Source organism: Sarcophilus harrisii, chromosome 3 (assembly GCF_902635505.1).
Source record: "Sarcophilus harrisii chromosome 3, mSarHar1.11, whole genome shotgun sequence".
Taxonomy (NCBI): Eukaryota; Metazoa; Chordata; class Mammalia; order Dasyuromorphia; family Dasyuridae; genus Sarcophilus; species Sarcophilus harrisii.
In genome coordinates, this window is record NC_045428.1 from 538,619,556 (window position 1) to 538,642,020 (window position 22,465).

Below are 22,465 nucleotides of genomic sequence, written 5' to 3' on the forward strand. Positions count from 1 at the left end.
GATGTTGGGATCCAGGAATGGTGCTTGGAGAAATGTAACATGGAGGACTTTGGACTCTGTAAAAGCAAGAACTGTATACCCACCTGAAGCCTAGAAAATGTTAGAGATTGATGACTTAAGAGACCGAGATCAATTCTCTCATTTTACCATGGGGAGACTGAGTTCTCAAAGCCATTGAGTAAGACCTATTTTTGTTATTGCTAATCATTAGATTTGATTCAGTTAAAGTCTTTGTGGCCTCATCAGTTTTACTTAACAATACAATGCCTTTCCCCTCATCTGGCCCAAAGTTGCTACCTTCATAATAATCTCATCTCCAAACATTTTCCTCCAATTCACAAGAATTTACAGACCTTGAATCTTTTCCTTCCAAATGTCCTCTTGAGACTATCCCCTTGCATCTCAAGACAACATATGAATTTGTGGTCAAAAGACTTAGATGTGAGTCTGGACAAGTATTTCCTGGGTCAAAATCTTGAGCAAGTGATTTTTCTTGCTGTGTCTGAACTGCCTCATCTACAAAATGTGGATAAGTAGATAACCACTGGAATCCCCTCAGAATCAAAATCTACCATCTAGAAGCAAAAGATAACCTATTACTCAAAAAGGTCTGCTGATATACTCTTCAATCTTTCTATAAATAACACTGAATGAAGTCTTATTAGCTCAGGAAGTCTAGATGAAAGATTCTAAATGTTAGTTGAATGAATGGTTGAATAAATGAAGCATGGAATCTGAAAATTGAAAGAGATCATAGAAGCAATATCTGGTACAAGTCCTTATTCCAATGCTAAGAGCTTCTTTGTAGCTTCCTTAATATCGTCATCCATACCCTTCTTTAACATTTATAGTGATTCTGGTGATCAGTTCACCATCTGAAACATCTAGCCCATTGCAAAGAGTTCTGACTATTAGAAATCAATTCCCCTTCTCTTTCTACCCAAATCCTGATTTGTCTACTTTAGACTGAGAACATGAACATCTTTTTGCAGTCACATAGGAAAAGTGATTTCCCGGACATCAATGTTTCCCAACCCTGTTAGAGTTGGGTTGAGATTTAGTTAATGAAGAAGTCACTGAGCAGGAGCAAGAGTCAAGGTCAAGACTGTGACCTCAGCCAGAAGGGGAAGCCTAGGTGGGCCTAGGAGGGAAAAGGAAATAGGAAACCAGTAGCTACTCCAAATATTGCCATCTTTCCTTGAACCCTCTCACTCAGCTGATGATTCTCCTCTTCATTCACTTAGCAAACATTGACTTGTTACTGTGTGAAGATCAGAGTTCTTGGTTCTGAGAGAGTTTTAAAATTTAGATAAGATGTGGCCCTGCCTTCAGGAAACCTACAGCAAAGTGTGATTATATATGTATGTGGGAGGAAGAGATTGCCAACAGAGATAATTATAATATACCACAATATAGGAAAAGTCTCAGAGAGGTACCAACAAAGCCCTAGATGAGATATAAGAGATGATGAAAAGCTTCTTAGTGGAGATGCCATTTGAATTGAGTTTCAGAGAGTGAGTAGCAATTCAACAAGTACAGAATGAGCAAGAAGAATTCCAGGCATAAAGAATATAGATTTTTTTAAAAGATCGAGAGAGGAGGGTGGAATATGGAGGAGTTTGGGTGGCCATGGAGTTGATTTGGCTAGAGCATTTGGAGATGTATGGTAGGGAATAGTGCTGAACAGATGGAAAAGGACAGAGTATGGAGGGGTCTGAAAGTCAGCAAAGGAGTTTTCACTTATTAGTAAGTAGGATGACACTAAAAAGAAGAATCACATCAGATCAGAACACAAGCAGATCTGTGTGTGAGGAAGTTTATCCTAGAAATGGTATGATGGATAAATTAGAGAGGGAGAGAGCAGAGGTAGAAATACCCAATACCCATTAGAAATACCCAATATAAAAATAAAATGGTACACACAGGGGCCTTGTCTAAGGTTTTAAAGTCAAAAGCTTGAGGTGTTAGTCTTGACAACTACTTCCCAGGGGCAGGATCTAGAGCAAATATCTTTTCTTGAGAAGTCTGAGTTGCCTCATCTGCAAATTATGGGATAAGCAGATGACCTCTGAGATCCCCTCAAGATCTCAAGCTATTCCTGTTCTGGAAGCAAAAAAAAAAAAAAAAAACGCACAAAGAATCTTCTCAAGAGAGGAGTCAATGAATTTGGAATTTGAAAATTTCAAATTTGAAGAGTCAATGAATCAGAAAAATTTATTTTTTAAGCTCTCAGTATGTTCCAGGCACTGTTAGCTACTGGAGATATAAATAAAGAAATGAGACAGTGATTACTCCAGTGAGCTTGTTCTCTGCTAGTGGAATACAACATGTTTACAAAATAGGAAACACATACAAAGGGATTTTGAGGAGTGGGACAATAACAACTGAGAAGTCAGGAAAGGTCTCGAAGGAATAGAGACTTGAAATAAAGTGAGAATCAATCAGGCAGGGAGTACATGGGTGGAAGACTGTCCTAAATCAGGGAAATGGGAAATAAAGAGGCTTTCATGGAACCAGTATGGAAACCAGTTTCTAATCTGACTGGGTCTAAGGAGAATTATACAATCAACCCAGAAATATTTGAACTATCATTTAGACTAGAAGGGTTTATACTTGATCCTAAAGGCAATAGGGAGCCACTGCGGCTTCTTCAGCAGAGAGCTGGTATTATCAGACTGGTGCTTTAGGAATAGTCCTTTAGCAGCTGCATGAAGGATGAACTGGAGAGGGAAGATTATCTTTCTTGTGCTCCAGTTCTGCATTTTCAGTTGTTTACTCAACATTTCTTCCTGGATGTTCCAAGATAAAGAACTCAAAATCTAACCTTATTATTATCTTCTCCTAAATTCGACCTTTCTTCTTGTCTTTTTTCTGTTAATGATATAACCAGGCTTAAAGCTGCAGTAATTTCTGGCTGAACCATAAGTCCCACACCCCATCCACTCAGTTGCCTTCATATATTTGGTTAGTCCACAGGTATTTATTAAATGTCTACTATGTGCCAGAAATTGTATACAAAAAGATACAAGAAATGGTCCTCATTCTTAGGGAGCTCACAGTTTAATGGGGAGAGGCAACATACAAACAACTGGATACAAACAAGATATATGCAGGATAAATTGCGAATAATCTCAAAGGGAAGACACTAAGATTAAAGAGGAATGGAAAAGGCTTCTTGCAGAAGGAAGGCACTTAGCTGAGATTTAAAGGAAACTAAGAGGTAGAAATGAGAAATGGGGGACAGGCCAGTCAAAATATTTAGAATCAGGAACTTGTTGTGTTTTAAGGAACAGCAAGGAGGGCCAGTGTCCTTAGATCACAAAGCACATGGGAGTAAAGCATAGAAAGGGAGGATTTATGAAGGGCTTTAATAGCCAGAGGATTTTCTATTTGATCCTGGAGGCAGTAAGAATCCACTAGTCTTTATCTTTTTAAAAAGTGACACAGTCAATCTGTGCTTTAGGAAGATCAACTTGAAAGCAGAATGGATTGGGATAGGGAGAGACTTGTGCCAGAAAGACCAATCAGCAGCTGTTAAAATAATCTTCTGTAGTGATGAGGGACTGAACCAGGGTGGTACCAGGGTCAGAAAGGAGAAGGGGCCGTATGTGAGAGGTGTTGTGAAGGTTAAAATCAACAGACCTTGGCAATGGATGTCATATGAGAGGTGAGAAAGATTAAGAAGTTGAGGAGGATACCTAGCTTTCAACCTAAGGGTACCCTCAACAGCAAAAGGGAATTTAGGAACAGAAGAGGGCTCAGGGGAAAGAAGATTTGCCTTGGGCACATAGAGTTTGATATGTCCTTTTTGATATGTGCAATTAGAAAAGAGAGACTGGAAGCTGGGGCTGGACAAATAGATCCTAAAATAATATGCAAAGGGATATTTGAATTGATGGCAGCTAATGAGATAACTGAGTAAAACAGTGTTGAGGGAGAAGAGGGCCTGAGACAGACAGTACTGGGAGATATTCATATTTAATAAACATACAAAATCTTGATGAAGAGCCACAATAGAAATTGAGAAATAGACAGACAGGAAGAGAACCAAGAGACAGCATTGTTTAAAGACCTAGAAAGAAGAGAATACCAAAGTGACGAAGGTGATGAACAGTACCAGTCTTCAGAGTGGTCAAGGAGGTGAAATATTAGTGGGGAACCATTAGAATTTAAATTTGATAACTTGAGAAAGCCCAGTTTCAATTGAATGATATAACTACAGAGTTGAATGAAGAGAATGAAAGAAAAAGGAAGCCAAAGCGTCAATTGAACATGATCTTCTCAAGTAATTTAGCCAAAAGTTGGAGGAGATATCTAAGTAGATACATAATTGGTATGAACAAATCAATGAAAATTGTTGAGGATGGGAGAAGCTTAGACATATTTCTAGGTAGTAGGGAAACCGACTATAGACAGAGAAAGGCTGAAGATTAGTGAGGGGTTAGGATGAGAGAGGGGACAACTTTCTGGAGAATATATCTCACACCCATCCTTTTCTTTCACTCTCAACATATAATAAAGATGGAGAAGGTATTGGTTTCAAATTCTGGTTAAGCTATTTACTACTTATATAACCTGGGTAAATTTCTCAGCTGCTCTGGGCCAGTTTCTGAGAAATGAGAATTATCACTCGGTCTCCAGGGTCTCTTCCAGCTCTAAATCTAAAAAACCTGTACATCATATGGGTTCTCATTATCCTCTACTTCATCTGTTTTGATAGTATCCTAACTGATTTCCCTCCATTCTCTCCCCATCACCTATCTATCCCTAATTCAAACCTACCCTATTAATTCTCCTAAAACAGTGTCAAAAATGTTATTCCCCTCTTCGAAGCACTTTTGTGTTTCCCCATTGACTACTAAAGAAAGTTCAGACTCCTTATCCTGTCATTCAAAGTCCTCTTAAATTTGACCCCAATGCATTTTTCCCAGCTTTATCACATACTATTCCCTTAACTATCCTCAGCATTCTACCCAAATTGGGCTACTCAGCATCCTCCCTCCCAGATTTTTGCTCCAGTTTTTTGTTGTTTTATTTGACTGAACTATCTTCCTCAGGGTCAGCCTGTTAAAATCATGCCCCACTCACATGTTCCCCCTTTCTGAGATGTTTTCCATAATTCTCTGGCCAAGAATGTTGTTTCATTCTTGATTTTGTCTGTCTCTTCCTCCTACTCCTTATATATAAAAAGACACCCACTACCAGAACTCTGGAGAGTGCTGCATCCAGGAGGCAATGTCATGTTTACTATCCTGAGAATAATAAAATTCTGTTCCAGGCTGGGATACTTCAAACTCCTTAGTCCCTTAGAGATCATAGGTCCACTCTATATTCAGGTACTTCTTCCTAATTCCCTCCTTTCCTAACAAAACAAGGAAAAACTTTTACTATCTTGGTTAAATTCAAACCCATCACTGTCTACTCACTTTTCAATTTATCAGCCTAAAGTCCTGTTTCAATTTTAAGCAAGGGGATTTATAAGAATCATTCTCAAATTTTGGTCTCAAGTCTAAAGAATATTACTAGTAAATATCTGAGGCCAGATTTGAATTCAGGAGATAAGTCTTCCTGACTCCAGGCCTGGCATTCTATCAATTTTGACCCTTAATTGTCTCATTAAGAACCTCAAAGAACTTTTATTTATTTGGGTTAAGGCAATATTTACTGTATTGAAGATTAAAACATTTTCCATTATTATGAAAATGGCTTTGACCTTGATGACTGCCTGAAAGGGTCTCCGATATCCTCAGGGTCCCATTTTGAGAACTGCTGATTTACAGGAAGATGTAACTTGTGAGTAATGCAAAAAGTGGGAGAGATCTTAGGAAGCAACATAATCTCATTGCTACAGGGTTGGCCAGCTTTAAGCTTGCTGATTGAATCTATTTTCCACAGTCTGAGGTTGAAGGTCAGAGAGTCACTACCTTCAGGCAGGAGAACAACAGCCCTTCTTGATTTATGATTTCTCCCAGCAAATACCTGTCTAGAAAAAAATAAACCTTCTTTCCAGAATCCTCTGGGCTGAGCTGGATGAAATGGGAGATCTTGGGCTTTTTAAGCTAAAGTCTTCAACCCATTCAGTGATTAAGGCTAGATGGCAATTGAGGTAAATAAATCTCCTCTTTCACCTACGCCAAAAAATCTAAATAAATAAATAGAATCCCAGAGCCAGCAGAGACCTCAGAGCTTCATCATCTCCTTTCATCACCACCATCTGATATAAAATTCCCTTTGCAACGTTCCCAAGAAAAATCATGGATATAACCGCAAAATAACAGAACCTCAGGGCCCATCTAGTCCAATTCATACTTATACATAAGTACAAGCCTTTGAAATACAAGAAATACAAGGGGAATTCACTGCCTTCTACAGCAACCCATACTATTCTTGAAACAGATCTAATGATCAACAATTGCTTGTTTGTTTTTCTGTACATGAAGTATAAATCTAGCTCTTAATACTTCTCTCCCCTCCTTGTTTAGTTCCATCCTGTGGTAAGACCAAGGAAGGTTAATGTTCTGCACTGTATTCTATAGCATTCAGACCATGAGCCACCTGGGGGAATCTGTGGCTGTAGAAGAAAACACAGAACACTTGTCTCTATCTGTTTTTGATGGTCCCTATTCATGGACTCATGTATGGCTACTGAGGAGTCAGTCCCAAGGAACGGGTCCAGATTCATTGGGTTGTACACAAGCAGAGAAGAGAAGGGAACATCAGTGGCCCTGCAGTCTGGAAGAAGAATCACTGATTAGATCAGAAGATACAACATGAGGGCACTTTAAATGGGCAAAATCGGATAGACAAATTCATATATTATTTTGCTCAGATATGGATTCATATTTTCTTTTCCCTAGCAAGTAAAGTAGTGAGTGATATGAGTAAAGTTTTAGTTGCTTAGTAGCAGGTGATATATCAATTCTGGGGGTGACATGGAGCTGGAAACAGAATGTATCCTCAATGCTAAAAGCTTGGAAGACCAGGAGCTCATTTATTCAGGAAAAAAACTTTTCCTTTAATTAATAAATCAATAAGCATTTATAGACACCTACCAAGCACTCAGCCCTGGGTTTGACATGGGAACACCAGTGTTCAAGACCCTCCCTTTTTCAGTGTTTATCTCTAAAGTTCTTTCTAGTGCTGGCATCCCATGATTCTAACATTCTAAAACTTGATCTTTGCCTAAAAGGAACAAGAGTCTGGTTTGTGGGTAGAAGACTTAGACATGCATGAAGCAGCAGGTTATATAGTAAACAAATTCTGATGTCCAAGAAGGGATCAGATGTGAGCCAGACAGGTCAGAGAAGTCCATCCTGTATTAGGAAGCCACATAGGCAGTCCCTAATACTTTATATTTTATGTTCTTCTGGAAGCTCCCCATCCAGTGATCTGTTCAAGCAAGAGGTTATGCACAGTCTTGCACTATACAAATGGTTGATTGGAACTGGATTGTGGTGGTCCTTGAAGGAGGTTTCAATTATATTGTTTGGTCACTAGGGAGCCACCATGGGTCTTAATTAAGAGAGTGGTATGATGATGGCCATAGAATCAGATCTCAAAGAATAAGTTGGATTTGGAGAAGCAAGTAGAGAAGGGAAATGTCAGAGAAATGGCCAAAACAAAGACATGGAGGTAAGAAGAGGTCTAGTTTGTTTGCAAAATAATGTTTTGCACCCAGGAAATGAGTAAAATATATTTGCAGCACTGAGTTGCAATGGATCTGATCAGAGTGTAATATAAGTGGGAGAGTCATTCATTCATATTTATATCTGTTGTCATGACTTACAGATTTACTGAATTCCCATATTGATGATTCCATCTTATATTTTTGTCCAAATTGAGATTGGAGTCAGGAAACTTGGGTCAGGAAACCTAGACACTCACTTAAAATCTGTAAGTGTATTGGCAAATCACTTAACCTCTGAATTACTTCACTTACAAAATGAAAATAATAATATGACCTGCCTCACAAGGTTTTTGTGAAGATCAAATAAGATAATAAATGTAAAGTGCTTTGCATACCTAAAAGCACTATATTAATATGAATGAATATTATTTCATTTGTTTTTCTTTCCCACTGGCATTAGAGATTTGGTGGCATTCAGTATACTCAGAGGTGATCCATCAATTCTTTTACTTCTTTGATTTCCCACTAGCCCACATAGGCAGCCCCTAATACAGGTGACAATATTTTTATGTCCTTCTGGAAGCTCCCCATCCAGTGGTCTGTTCAAGAGGTTATGCATAGTCTTCCTCCCACTGTACAAATGGTTGATTGGAGCTGGATTATGGTCAGCCCTGAGGGAAGTTTAAATTATATGATCATTAGGGAGCCAACATGGGTTCTTGAGTAAGAGAGTAGTATGATAAAATGGAATATTTTAGGAAAATCAGTTTGTCAGTGGTGTGTGAGAGGTATGAGATAATGGTAAGAGAGAAAAAGAAGGATAATAACTGACAATAACATAATACTTTACAAAGAATCATTCTTCTATTTCTTCCCCACAACGACCTGGTAAGGTAGTTAATATACATCTCATTATAGAGAAATTGTCATTCACAGAGGTCATTTGAGGTCCTTATGGTGATACAGCTCAAGGGTGTTGAATCTGGAGCTTGAATCCCGGAGCGCTTTGACTAGTATATCCTGTAATTAAGAGGCCATTGTTCAAGACCCTCCCTTTTTCAGTGTTTATCTCTAAAGTTCTTTCTAATGCTGGCATCCCATGATTCTAACATTCTAAAACTTGATCTTTGCCTAAAAGGAACAAGAGTTTGGTTTGTGGGTAGAAAACTCTTTTTTATGTGAAATCAGAAGAGCCCAAGATCAGCTAAATGGGGATAAACGTCCTATATGACACTTCAAAGAAAAAGGTGACAGAGCTTGGTGACAAATCAAGTGTATGGGGATAGAGGAGAAGGGGGTATTAAGGAAAACCCTTCCTTGTCTTAGCTTTAGAGATACCAGGTATAACTGCTGTTGAGTGTTTGCTGTTTGAGTCTCCCTTGAAGAAGCCAGTCCCAGCATGAATCTTAGCCACCCTCTCCCAAACTTATTCCCCCGCAGTCCAGGAAGCACCCTTGGAGGATCAGCTGTTGAGCTTGTAGCCTATGTGAACATGTCCCTTGTTTGAAAGATACTGATTTCAATAACACACACCCAATACTCTTTTGTGATGATGATGTTCAGTGTTTCCAGTGCTTCAAGAAGGGAGCTCAACCAGGATTTATGGCCCACTTTTGGCAGCTCTTTTTTCATGAACATTATGGGGTTTAAGTGTCTCCATCCTAGGTTCCTGGGAGCTCATAGAGTAGTGCACTAGTGGTTTGATTTAATCCCCTTTTTAATATCTTTGTTACAATGTTCTTTCCAATTCAACTCCCCAGTCACATTAAAAAAATACTTCTTCCTCTGGGTAAGCCTTTTCTTATTAAACAGATTCAAATGAAAAGTTCTAAAGATAATTTGAACAAAAAGAATCACTTTGACTCCCAGCTGAAGCTCCATTTATTGCTGTACTTATTTCATACCATTTTTTTCATCTCTTTCCTTAACTCAGGGCATTCCTGACTGGTTGTCTCTTCCAGCCTCTGGGCCATATTTGGGCCCCTAGGTCCTTCTTGCTTCTACTATGCATTTCCCTTGCCCAGTATTTCCTCTCTACCCTCTCTGGACCATGGAATAAAGCCACAGAGGGGAATAGAGCTGAGAAACATTGAATTTAAAGTCTGATGGCTGGAGAACAAATTATGTCTTATTCTCTGTCCCAAATGACAATTTGGGAAAGTCATTTAACAAATTTCTCTGATCCTCAATTCTTTCATATGGAAAATGAAGGGTTGGACTAAATTACTTCTCAGATCCCTAGAATCTATTGTCTTAGTGGGTTCATCTATTTTAAAACGACCTTTTCCAACTGTGACACTCTATGAAAGGTCTGCCCCCTCCCTTCTAGAAGGAAGATTTTGGAGAAGTTATGCCTTTTCTCTTATCACAGTGATATCACTTCCTTCCTTTAGAAGACAATTTATCTTCATGAAGTGAGTCATCAGAAACTGAGCAATAGGTTAACATAAAGACCAGTTCCAGATGGGATTTTTCTCCCTGCTGCCATCAGAAATAACCATCTTGGAGCCCTCTCCTGAGCTAAGAGTGCCAAATGACTTGTTTAGAACTCTGCCTGAAAAGATTTTCCTGAACATCACCCATACTAATCAGAGAGCAAGACCAGTCACTCCTCTCCCTATAATCATGTCCATCCTTTGAATTATGACCACACCAAGAGTACTTGCTTAAAGTTCCATTGCCAAGAATAAAGATCAAAGGCTCATAGACTTTACCTTAAAAAGGGATTATTGATATCATTTGTTGTACTTTTTCTTTTTTCCATTTTACAGTTAAAAAACTGAGGCCTAGAATGCAAAATATGTTCAATACTGAACTGATCATAACTTTCTTGCACATGAACCAGTTTTTTTGAAGGGTCCTATTTCCTTCAGAAAAACTCAGCATTCCAATCCAGATTCACAGAGCTACAAACTCAAACATATGGGAAAGCAACTGTGAGATCCTTCTAACCAGTCACTGACATCTTTGCTTTATACCCAGGTCTAAATGTGCCTAGATTTTAGAAAAGTATCTAATAGAATCTCTCCTGCTATTATTTTAGAAAACAGAGATAGATGAAAGTTACATCATAATACAACTAGATAGATTTAGATATGGACAAAAGGCTGTATCCCAAGACTAGCCACTAATAGTTTAGCATTAATTTGAGAGGAAATTTCTATTTGAGAACCCAGGCATTTTCTGCTTGGTCCTGTATGGTTTTATGTTTATCTTTGACTTGAATAAAGGTATGGGGTGCTCTGCTTATCTAAATGGCAGCTGACACAAAACTGGGGCCAACAGCTAATTCATTGGGTGGTAGATAATTTCAACATTATCTACATAACATCAACAGATGGAACATTAGGCTCAATACAATAGGATAAAATTGAATAGGAATAAATGTACATTCTTGTACAGGATTAAAAAATCAACTTCATCAATATGATAGATGTGTGGTTAGATTAAAATCTATGATCTAAAAAGAATCCAGTGGGTCTTAGTGGAATACGAGTGCCACATGATACATAGTGTGATTTGACTAAGAAAGCTGACTCAAACTTAAGTTGTACTGAGAAGTATTATGACCATGGTTAGGGATGTAGTGGTACTACTGTGCTCACCATGTTCAGACTACATCTAGAATCTAGAATATTGAGTTTAATTCTGGGTGCCACATGTAAACGAGGAAGAACAATGCTAAAATGAACTATCTAGAAGAAGGTAACCATTTTGGAGAAGGACCTGGAGATGTATATGTTACAGACTGAAGGAACTGAATGTTCAGCATGGAGAAGAAAAGACTTGGGAGGAGATAATAATTGTCTTTGACTATTTGAAGGATATCATTTTGAAGGATACTAGAATTTTTTTACTTCAGAGATTGAGACTAGAAGCAATGAGACTAGAAGAATTCTTTGCAAAAGTTACAAAGAATAAAATCTCAATATGAGGAAAATATTTCTTATATAATTAGAATCTCCTCTAAGTGGAATGCACACTCCTTTGAAGGTAGTGAGTCCCCCTGACTGGAAGTCTCAATGTAGGGGCTGAGTGATCTCTTGTTGGGTGTGATATAGAGGTCATTCTTGTTCAGCTAAGATTGGAAGTTTCTTCTAATTCTAAGATTCTGTCACATGGAAAAATATATATACAAGGATTGTGTGAAATTTCTGTGAAATGTAGACAGTTTCTGTGAAATCAAAATACCACTCATAGTCCAATGCAAAGGACACTGGCCCAGGGGTCAGAAGATTAAGATTTGAGTCCTACCTACATCATTTACCTTTTTTATGATCTTTGTCAAGTGACTTCTTTTCTCAGGGTCTCAGTTTCCTCTTCTGTAAAAAAAAGGGATGATAACCCAGAAGGTTTTTTAAAAGACCCCTCCAAGCCTAAATATTTTGTGCCCATTTCTAACTCATAAGATTCAATAGTTCATCTTTGTTTGTGTTCCAGCTTCTCCCCTTTTTCCTCCTCCATTTTCATCGCCATATCACCACTACCACATCATCATCACTATTCCTTCTATTACTACTGCTACCATAATCATCATCATTTCTACCACCTTATATTCAAACAGAAAAATGAAAACCCCTTTGACCTCACAGTACAACTGCAGTCTCAATGGAACTGTGAGACTTAGCCATGGAAATAAGAGAATATTAACAATATATTTGCAGCAGACTTGAAATGCCTCTGCTGGATGGAAATATTTATTTTGATGTCCTCTTCTAACACTAACTATTTTCTGTCTGCTTTTTTTTCGCTTTGGCTTCAGATGGATAGCAGTTTTCATCTTTCTTCTATGTTATACAGTACATTGAACTGCTGTTTGGGAAATGAACAGCATACTATCTTAGTCATTATTCTGGAGGGGGATGCCAACTAGTCAATATCTTTTATTTTTACATTGTCCTTTATGTCATAGATCCAAGAATAATGCACAATGTCTGAGCAAATAGCTGACACTGGACAGCTATCCTTTCTGGAAATGGGTGAAGCTACGGAGGAGACAAAAAGGAGACTCAAGGAAGCCACCTCACTAATTCTGATTCACTCTTGTTCTCAGGAGACAGGGAGTTTGGTTTTGCTTCTTTGAATGATTCATTATTTCTCTCTTTGACAACCTTTGAATTTTTGCTAACTCAAAAAAAAATCATGGATAATGGAAAAGGTTCCAGAAGACTTGGAACAAGCAAGGTGGTTATGATTTAGAACAAGCAGAGGAAGGGTGGATTCTGGAAAGAATGGACAAATAATCTTAATACTCAACTCCAAAAAAATTCTAGAATGGATTCCTAAATAGGAGGATTATGAATACTTAGAAAAGAATTGACTCAGTGGGCCATAGCAAAATAACTTCATTCTTTTCATTTGGGAGGGGAAGTACTAGTAAAACAGGGAAATTACATAGAATTCAATTTTAGCTAGCATTGCTTACATACTTGTAAACAACATAGAGATGCAAAATGAGTTTATTGATAATATTATTACATGGATTATTGAATGATTATACTTGGAAATAGTGGATAAATGCATCCTTTTCAACCAAAAGAGAAGTCTCTATCAGTGAGATTTGTGGAGCTGGCATAAGGATCATATGAGCATAGAATCAGAGTTAGAAGATACCCTAGATATCATTTGGTTCAATCCTTTCATTTTAAAGATGAAGCAACCAAAGCCTAGGAAGGTCATCCAACTTTTAAAAGGTCACAGAGTCAGGACTTGAACCTAAAGCTCCTTCTAAGACTCTCTTCAATATTTTCTTGTTTAGTATTACTGTTCATGTTCAATATGTGTATGTGTGTGTGTGTATACATTTATGAGTCTTAAACATACAAGTTAAACAAATCAACAGCAGCAAAACCCAACCATACAAACTCAGAAGATATGGCTTGAAATGCATAGTTCATATTTTTGAAGGTTGAATCAAGCTCCTAAATGATTTGGCTTGACTGAAAAATAGGTAAAAACTAATAGGATGCAATTGAATAGAAGTAAATGTAAATCTCTGGATTTAGGTGGAAAACCATTAGTTGTGCAAATAAACGCTAGGAGCTTTATAGATAATCATGTGAAAAACTACCTGGAGCAGAGGAAGGGAATAGTGATTATAAGCCCAACATAAACCAAAGAGATGATGTAGCTGCTAAAACAAAAACAAAAGTAAGACCCTAATGTGATCTTAGACTATGTTAATAAAAGATTCCAGTTCAGATCAAGCTGTTTGGGAGAGGTGGAGAGGAAGCACTCCTACTGCTCAAATCATATCCAAAATACTCTCTGGACGCTATCCCTGGTAAATGTGGAAGATTGTACAGGTGTCAGCTGGTGAAGGTGACACAGACAGTACTTTAGTAAGGATGGACTATAGACCATGAAATTCTAGATGTGAAAATTAGGCTACTTACTATGTTCTGAATCCCCCTGAAAGCATACACCTTTGCTTTGCCTTTTTGTCTTTGGTTTCTGATCAGCTACACTGATCCAGTGTCCATCCCACCCCCATGCCCTGTATTCCACTGTAATAATGTCTTGCCTAGATTCCTGATTCCAGTTATTGCTCTTCCATTTTAAATTTCTCAAACCAGATCTATGGCTTTATTCTTCTCAGGCCGTTTCCAGTTCTGGACAGACATCCTGACATGATAGGGTCCTAAATAAAGATCACCTTTCTACCTGATTGGCCAGTGTCCTGCAAACCCTCCCATGAGTGCATGCTCACATCTCTTATTCTACTGGTCTGCAACATAGTGTATTCATTTGGATATCACATATTGCAAAGGACAATGATAAGCTATAATTCCTCCTAATGAGAACAGTCAGGATAGTGAGGGTACTCAAAACCATCTTATATGAGTAAAGAACGGGGAATATTTGCCTCGAAGGGAAAAAAAGATGGGGGTAGGGGAGACAATAGCTGTCTTCAAGCATTTGAAGGCTGTCATGTGGAAGAAAGACCAGCCTTTTTCAGAGTAGATGCAGAAGGGCAGAACTAGGACGAATTGGTGGTAGTTATAGGAAGGCAGATTCCAAGTCTATAGGAGGATGAATTGCCTTAAAATTAATTAGAGATGTCCCAAAATAGGATGACTTGCCTCAGGAGGTAGTGAGCTCCTCACGAAGTCTAAAAATGGAGCCTCTTAAGAGTGGTGCTTTAGAGAGTATAGCTATCCCTTCCACATCAGGACTTGCCCCACCACTTAATTTGAAAAATTAAATGGGAATTTTGGGAGCCTTTTGCAAAAGCCACAAATGATGAATGAAGGCCAGCAGATGACACAGAAAAAGTTTAGAAACTCACAAATGCATAAAATATGTATAGTATTGTATAACATCAACAAATATTGTCTTTATATACTATAATAATTCAGAACTTCTCCGGGATGAAGAGAGGGCCAAAAAATTTCCAGATTGTGGAGTCACAAGGGATGATCCCTTGAGGGATTTCCTTAATCCCTACAATGTGGAAGGGATAATGATATACCTTTTAAAGAAATGTGCTAAACTACTTTTGAGCCTACAAGACGGCTCAAAAAGAAGTCTGTGGCCTTTTCTTTAACAGCCAAAACAGTCCTAGTTCTCAAAAAGATTTAGCTACATGGTGGTAGAAACTTGGGCAAACCAATGTTTTGAGGAATCCAGAACAAGGTTCCCTCCCCTTGAAAGAAGCACTTAATAAATATTTGTTGAACAGAATTGAATTGAGTGAGCTGATTCATGTTCAATTCCAAACTCCATACAGATTTCATGGAGTGCTTGGCAGGCTCTTTCCTAGGACAGTCCCTGAGATCCTCCTGGTAATGAAGAGAAAATAGAAGGCAGATGGAAATATTTGAATTTTCAATGTCCATCAGCTACATGATCATGATTTCAAGCCCTAGATTATCATGTTGAACAATATCTTTCCACAGCCTAATTCTTAGGGACATCAGATCTTTGATTTAGAGTTGGAATGGATCTCAAAAATCATCTATCTTCAAAATTTTACATATAAGTAAGCTAAATCCCAAGGAGGTTACCCAAGGTTACTTCAATGATATGTATCAGAGGTAATATTTGAACTCAGTTCTTTGCCTCTAGCCAGTGTTCTTTCTACATTTTGTAAACCTTATAAGTGCTCGATAAACTTTGAACAGTTATGATATTTACTGTTAATAACAAAGCATATTGAAGGTGATAGTTTGCAAAGTTTAGAGGAGGGGGAGTGGGGATCCTTGTTCCTCATAAAGTTGTACTGTCTAAGCTTGCATCCAGGACTGAGTCTTTCAAGTATCTCTTATGTCTTTGTGTACTATCTTTTTTTGTTTGTTTTTGGAAGCAATTGGGATTAAGTGATTTGCCTAGTCACACATTAGCAAGTGTCTAAGGTCACATTTGTATTCAGTATTCAGTATTGAATTCACGATTCCAGAGTCAGTGCTCTACCCACTGAACCAATTCATTTCCCCTTCATAGTGCTTTTTTTTAATTATTATTATTCCTAAGAACCTACTTCATAGTAGGATTCTGCTCTAATATTACAGACTGGACAGTGACATCCCCCAGAGATGGGACAGTGAATTCATTGCTACCAATGAAAGGGATGATGTTCAGCACTTGAGTTCAGAACCTGCCTCTCACTATCTCTGTTGAGAAGGAAGAGAAACTAGCTTGACCAATAGCAGAAGGAAGAATCTGCTGACTCCCAGAATTCCTATGAAAGCAGCTACTGAGAGACCTTCTTTGTCCCTATTCAAACCCAACCCCCAAACACTGGGAGCTGGAAACCTTAAGCGAAGCATCATCCTTTCTGATGGAAGAGTCCATTTTACTGGCACAGTGAGCCCTGGTAGCCAGCTCTTCCTACAAAGCAGAGAACAATCTCTTGGCAACCTAGTTTACACCAGTAGCATGAGAGGTAAAGTGAGCTGTCCAGTCTCTCTCAGCCAGTATATGTCAGCATAAGAGATGAATCCAGATCTTTTTGATATATTCTTCCTTTCTTTAAATCTTTTTCCAATGCAAAGAATCCATTGTAAAGCAAACAGATGACCAGCAATGTACCTTGTGGATTGAACGCCCATCAAATAACGGGATGAATGTCTATGTGTACATGCATGCTTGAGTGGAGCATTTTGGGGGGTTGTATCCTCATGTCCATCTTGGCTAAGCTGAATGTGTTATAGGTTTGGAATGGAAAGAGATCTCAGAGGGCAGGTAGTTCAATTCTCATTCTAGATATGAAGAAACCCTGGGAAGTCAAATGACCTACCCATTTTAACACAGTAGTGTTATATCAGTAAGTGTTTTATCTTCTTGGACCCTCAGTTTCCTCCTCAAAATTCATTTAGCAAAACCCACCACCCATTTTACAGAATTCTTATCACCAAGAAATCACTTTTCATGTCTGAAAAATATATGCTATTATTATTATTATTATTATTATTATTATTATTCTCTTATGTGATTCTCACAGGGAAGTGGGTGGGATATAATAGCTCCATTTTATAGTGGGAAACAGAAGGTTAGAGGAAGGGAAGTGACTGCTCTAAGGTGATAGAATAAGTTAGGGGCAGAGGCAGGGCTGGGGTCCTGGCTTCCTGCTCCCCATCCAGCTCAGGCTCAGGTATACTCAGAGCCTCACAGGTAAGCTTATGTGGGAGGGAATTCTCTTAACACTCTCCTCTCAAGGACAAAATGGATTTTGGATGGTTTGTTTAGTTGTTTGTATTTGCTTCCAAATCGCTCATTTCCCAGCCAGCATTGGAATCTCTCCACAGCTGCCTCTGGACAAATGGCCCATAAACTCATCTTTCTCTATCCCTTCACAGAGCTTTGGAGCAGAGTTGCAGCAAGGATGAGATCTCCCTCCTGGTGGAGCAGGAGTACTTGAACCTCACAAAAGAAAACTTGAGCCTGGCCAGAGACAGCCCTGGGGAGCTGGACACAGCAGGTGACACCCCTGAGCTGAGCAGGCCGGCCACTCCGCCTTTCCCTCCGCATGCCCTGGCCCAGGCTGGCAGCCTCCCCTCAGCCCTCGCTTTTGGGGGGGACCAATTGCTGGGCCAGAAAAAGGCTGTGGGGCAGGCCATCCAGCCCATGCTCAGTGGGCCGGGGGACAAGGAGCTGCCTGGCCGCTCTGACTGTGACTCAGTCAAGTCCACAGTCACAGGGATCCTGCGCTCCGCCAAGGGCAAGGGCACCAAGGGTGGGGAGGAGGGCATTGCCAGTCTTGCAGCCTCCAATTCAGAAATCAGCAAGCTCCTGGCCCAGTTCCCCCTGAAGCACATTGAGTCATCCAAGGCCCCTGACAACAAAATGGTGCTGGAGGAGACTAGGGTGATCAAGGACTTCCTTCAGAATAGCATGTTCAGTGGCCCGGGCCCCAAAGAGCCATCAGGGCCTGCACCCCTGCTTCCTCTGCCACCGCCACCACTGCCAGCACTGCCAGAGAAGGCCTCCGAGCTCCCTGGGCAGAAGAGACAGCTCCCAGTGTTTGCCAAGATCTGCTCCAAACCGGAGGCCGACCCCTCAGTGGAGGGGCTCCTTGCAATGGGTGAGAGATGATAGATGAGTAGAAAGATGCTTGGGTGGGGAAGGGTTTGGAAGGGTATCCTAGGGGAGGATGGTGGACTGAGGCAGTGAGTGACTAACTTGTTGGTTCTAGTAGATCCACAGGTATCTCAGAAAATTGGCCCATCAACAAGTAATTTTTTTCATTTAATAACATTCTGTTTTTTCAAATTACATGTAAAGATAGCTTTGAACGATTTTGAGTTCCAAATTTTTCTTCTTCCATCTTTTTCCTCCCCCTTTCTAAGACAGCAAGCAATTTGATAGAGGTTATACATGTACAATCATTTTAAACACATTTCCATATTAGTCAGCAACAAGCATCTATTAAGTATTTATTTATGAGTTGAGCACTAAACTAAACATTGAAGATACAGAAGCAAAATATAGCACAGAGCAGAGGAGAATACTGGATTTGAAGTCAGGGCTCTGAGAGTTCAAATCCAACTCTGACATTTACCTGTGTAATCTTGCACAATACTAATAATCATTATGTAGGTGATAATTTATATGTCAATTTAAGATCCACAGAGTACTTTTTTGGGTTATCTCATTTTATAGATGAAGAAACAAAGTGAGAGACAATGGGAGACTTAGTCAGTGTCACACAATTAAGTGATCATTTTGGGGCAGGATTAGAATTCAAGTGTTCTTACTTCCAGTTCAACTTCACACACACATTGTCACCTGAATATCTCTAGCACCAGTGACAGATTCTCTCGATCTCAGATTCTTCATTTATAAAATGGGAGAGTTGGATTAGATGGCCTCTGAGTCCTATGCAACTATGGGAGGATTTGGGAAAAGTATCATTGTCAACCAAAAGCTGATGGAAAGGAAAAATTTGAGTTGTGCCTTTGGAGTCTTCAGATCTTCTCCATTAGGGTTGGGATCAACATGGCCTGGTCTCAAGATAGGTGATGGATGAGATGATTTCTTTGGATCCTATCCAGTTTATTGAGGTACAAGGATGTTCTCAGTATTGCTGCCAGGGACCTGTGACAATAGAAACATTCATGTAAAATACAGGTCCATCTATGTCTTTCTCCTGCTCAAGAAGTTCCTGTGGCTCCCCATTTCCTCCAGTTTAAATGACACTTGTCTTTGTCATTTAAAGCTCTTCATAGTCTGGCTCCAACATTTCCTTCCAGGCAGTAGTATATACAGTTGGTCAGTTGGTTGTTATCCTTTGTGCTCAGGGAGGAACGAAATTACATCATTATGTTAGGGTCAAGGTACATTATGTCTGATTGTGACCAATAAAACGAGTATGAGCTCAGAAGACTCTCCTAAGGGTAGAGCACCCCATGCTCCCATCAAACAAGCATACCAGGTACATTTCCTGTACCTGTCATTCCACCTCCTGCCCTAATGTGTTTTCACACTTTGTCCTCCATGCCTGTACTTCCTCCTCACCTTGATTCTTGGGGCCCTAGATCATTTGAAAGTTCATTTTAAGTTCCCCTTTACTGTCCTTCATGGTTCCCCAAATTGTTAGTGTCCCCTCCAAAAATTAATTATTGATTTACTTGTGTGTACATATCACTTTCCCAAATAGAATGTAAACCCCTTGAGGGTAGAAACTGTATTCCCTATATTCTTTGTATCCCCAGGGCTTACAAGAATACCTGGAACATGGAAAAAAATTAGTGAATGTTTGTTAAATATTTACCCAAATCCAATCCAATATAGCACTTGGTTGTAACAGCCTTTTGTAACCTTCATATTTCTGGTTAGTTTTCCCTTTATTTTTCTGCCATCCCTAGGAACCAGAGAAAATAAGGATAGTAGAAGCAAATTGTCTAGCCCATTCAATAGAAAGGCCTGAAGTCTTTCAATGTCCTATTTTGAAGGAACATTTTGAAGGAGAGTTGTCTGCTTTGTGAGAAAGAAGCAAATCCTAGTCTTCCAAGATTCGGTTCAAATCAGAAGGGTTTACTGACATTTCAGCTGAGGGGCTCTTTGCTAGGATTAGGAGACTCTGAAAGTTGGGGAAAACCAACACCAGCAGATGGTACTTCTGAGATCAAAGCGGGGAGGAAGATATATTGCTCATTTCTAAGGAGAAGACCCACCCTCATATTTTCCACTGATCAGCATCCGGATAGCTTTCTTTTAAAGCAAGCGGCTCTCCTAAAATCTCCTCCTCATTATTGTGACATTAGGACAGCCTTGGAAAACTACCTTTACATTAAATGTCCCAGGGAAATCCCCTACCTCTTACCCCATTTTTTCTGCTTTCTCTGGCACCTAGAGATTCATCAGCTCTATGCCTGGCCCTGGCTTGGGATGTGAGAGAGGGAGAAGGAAAGAGGGAAAGGGAAAATGAGGGAGGGGAGGAAGAAAGGAGGGAGGGAGGAAGAGAGAAAAGGGAGGGGAAGAGAAAGACATGGAGATACAGAGAGACAGAAAGAAATACAGAGAAAGTGTGTGTGTGTGTGTGTGTGTGTGTGTGTGTGTGTATGTGTGTGTGCTATCATTAGAAAAAGTCTTCTGCCTAGGATTTAGAAATGGAACAAATTTTAGAGACCAATTATTCCAATATTTTTTTTGGCAAGGTAATTAGAGTTAAGTGACTTGCCAGGGTCACACAGTTGGGAAGTTGAAAGTGTTTGAATTCAGATCCTTCTGACTCCAGGGCCAGTACTCCATCCACTGCCCATCCAGTTCCCCCTCCAATGTCTTTTAGATGGAAAACTGAGATGAATCTGAAGAATAGGGAAAAACACTTGAGTAAGCTCAAGCATCAAAGTTCCTGCCTCCTTGCATATTGCACCATGCTTTCTTTTGAATATATATTTTAAGAGATTAAAATAGATTACTAGATACAGAAATATATTACATGAACTGGAAGGGACACAAGAGATCACCTAGTTCAACTCTTTCATTTTGCAGATGAAGAATTCAGGCTCAGAAAGAAAGCACTTGACTGTGGTTCCAGAGCAAAACAGTGGAAGACTTAAATCCAAGTCCCTTGGTCTCTAGCCGGACCACAAGGCTGTGTCTCATATGTGGCATTTCAAATTTTTAAAAAATTCCTTTTGCTTGATCTAAGATTATGGATTAACATAGAATAAGGGAAGGGGCATTGGATTTGGAGTTAGGACATATTTGGGATCAAATCACAGCTGTGTTATTAATTGTGTGACTAGGGGTGAATAACTTTTTTGGAGGGGGCAAAATAGGTCTAGTAATAATATCTGCGATATCTAACTCAGAAGAATGTTGTATCAGATAAAGAAGTGTGTGTGAAGTGCTTTGCAAAACATAAAAAGCTTTAAATATCAATTAGTATTATTCTTCACTTTTCTTTGTCATCTCCGAGGATAATGAATGTGTTTCTGTACTGTACTTCTGTGGGTTCAGATCTATTCTTTTCTGACATCAAAAGTAGAAATTTTCCAAAGGTAGTCTGCATTTCAGGTTCACAGGATTAACTAGAGTTTAGTGACTAAGGTGGGGATATATCAGAAATCTGAGTCCTAATTATCCTAATGCCCAGCAAATGGGATCTTCATTCATTCATTTATTCTTTCATTCATCATGGGTCTACTACATGTAAGGCACTGTGGGAGGGACCACGGAGGGACAAAGATTGAATAAGACCCAGTTTCTGCCTTCAAGAAGCTTAGCAGATCAATAAAGGAACAAAAGACATCTACACAGATGACTTAAATGGAAATTTTTAAATGATAATATTCTAATACTTGAATTATCCAGTGGATTCCTAATTCCAATGATGTGGGATTTTCTCCAAAGACAGATTCATTCCTGTTTATCCTATGTTTCTCTCAGCCATGTCCTCTCATAAATTCTCCATAGGAGGGATAGAATGTACTTTTGCTTAATTAAGGTTAGCTGGATGATTGAATGACTCCATTCTAGTCAGGAAGGTTCTTCTGGGATTGACCTGTTCTGTCTGAGAATGGATTACCAAGAGGGGAGTTTGGGATCCTGGCTGGGGATGAGATGGGCAAGGCATTTTCTTTTTTTTCCTTTTTTTGCTGAGGCAATTGGGGTTAAGTGACTTGCCCAGGATCACACAACTAAGAAGTGTTAAGTGTCTGAGTCCAGATTTGAACTCAAGTCCTCCTGACTTCAGGACCGGTGCTCTATCCACAACAAGGCATTTTCTAGAGTAGCCTCAGCTCAAGTCAGGTTGTCCTTCTCATCCTCCCTCTGCATGTCAGCCTCTCCCACCTCCCTCAGTGTGTAGGAAAAGAGATGCTGCTATTATTAGTGGGCATTGTTACTGCAGCTCATTGGCTCCGGGCAAAACTCAGCAAACGCAGAATCATT

General features: G+C 39.4%; 1 protein-coding gene across 4 annotated transcripts in view; it reads left to right on the forward strand.

Annotated features, from left to right (window-relative positions):
* The window catches only part of C3H1orf94 (chromosome 3 C1orf94 homolog), a 63,982-nt gene that overhangs the window by 7,129 nt on the left and 34,388 nt on the right, over positions 1–22,465 (forward strand). For all 4 annotated transcript variants that reach the window (XM_031962097.1, XM_003765344.4, XM_031962096.1 and 1 more), the window contains one exon: positions 17,425–18,149. In XM_031962097.1, coding sequence (XP_031817957.1) covers positions 17,425–18,149 — 725 coding nt within the window. The remainder of the gene's footprint in view (positions 1–17,424; positions 18,150–22,465) is intronic.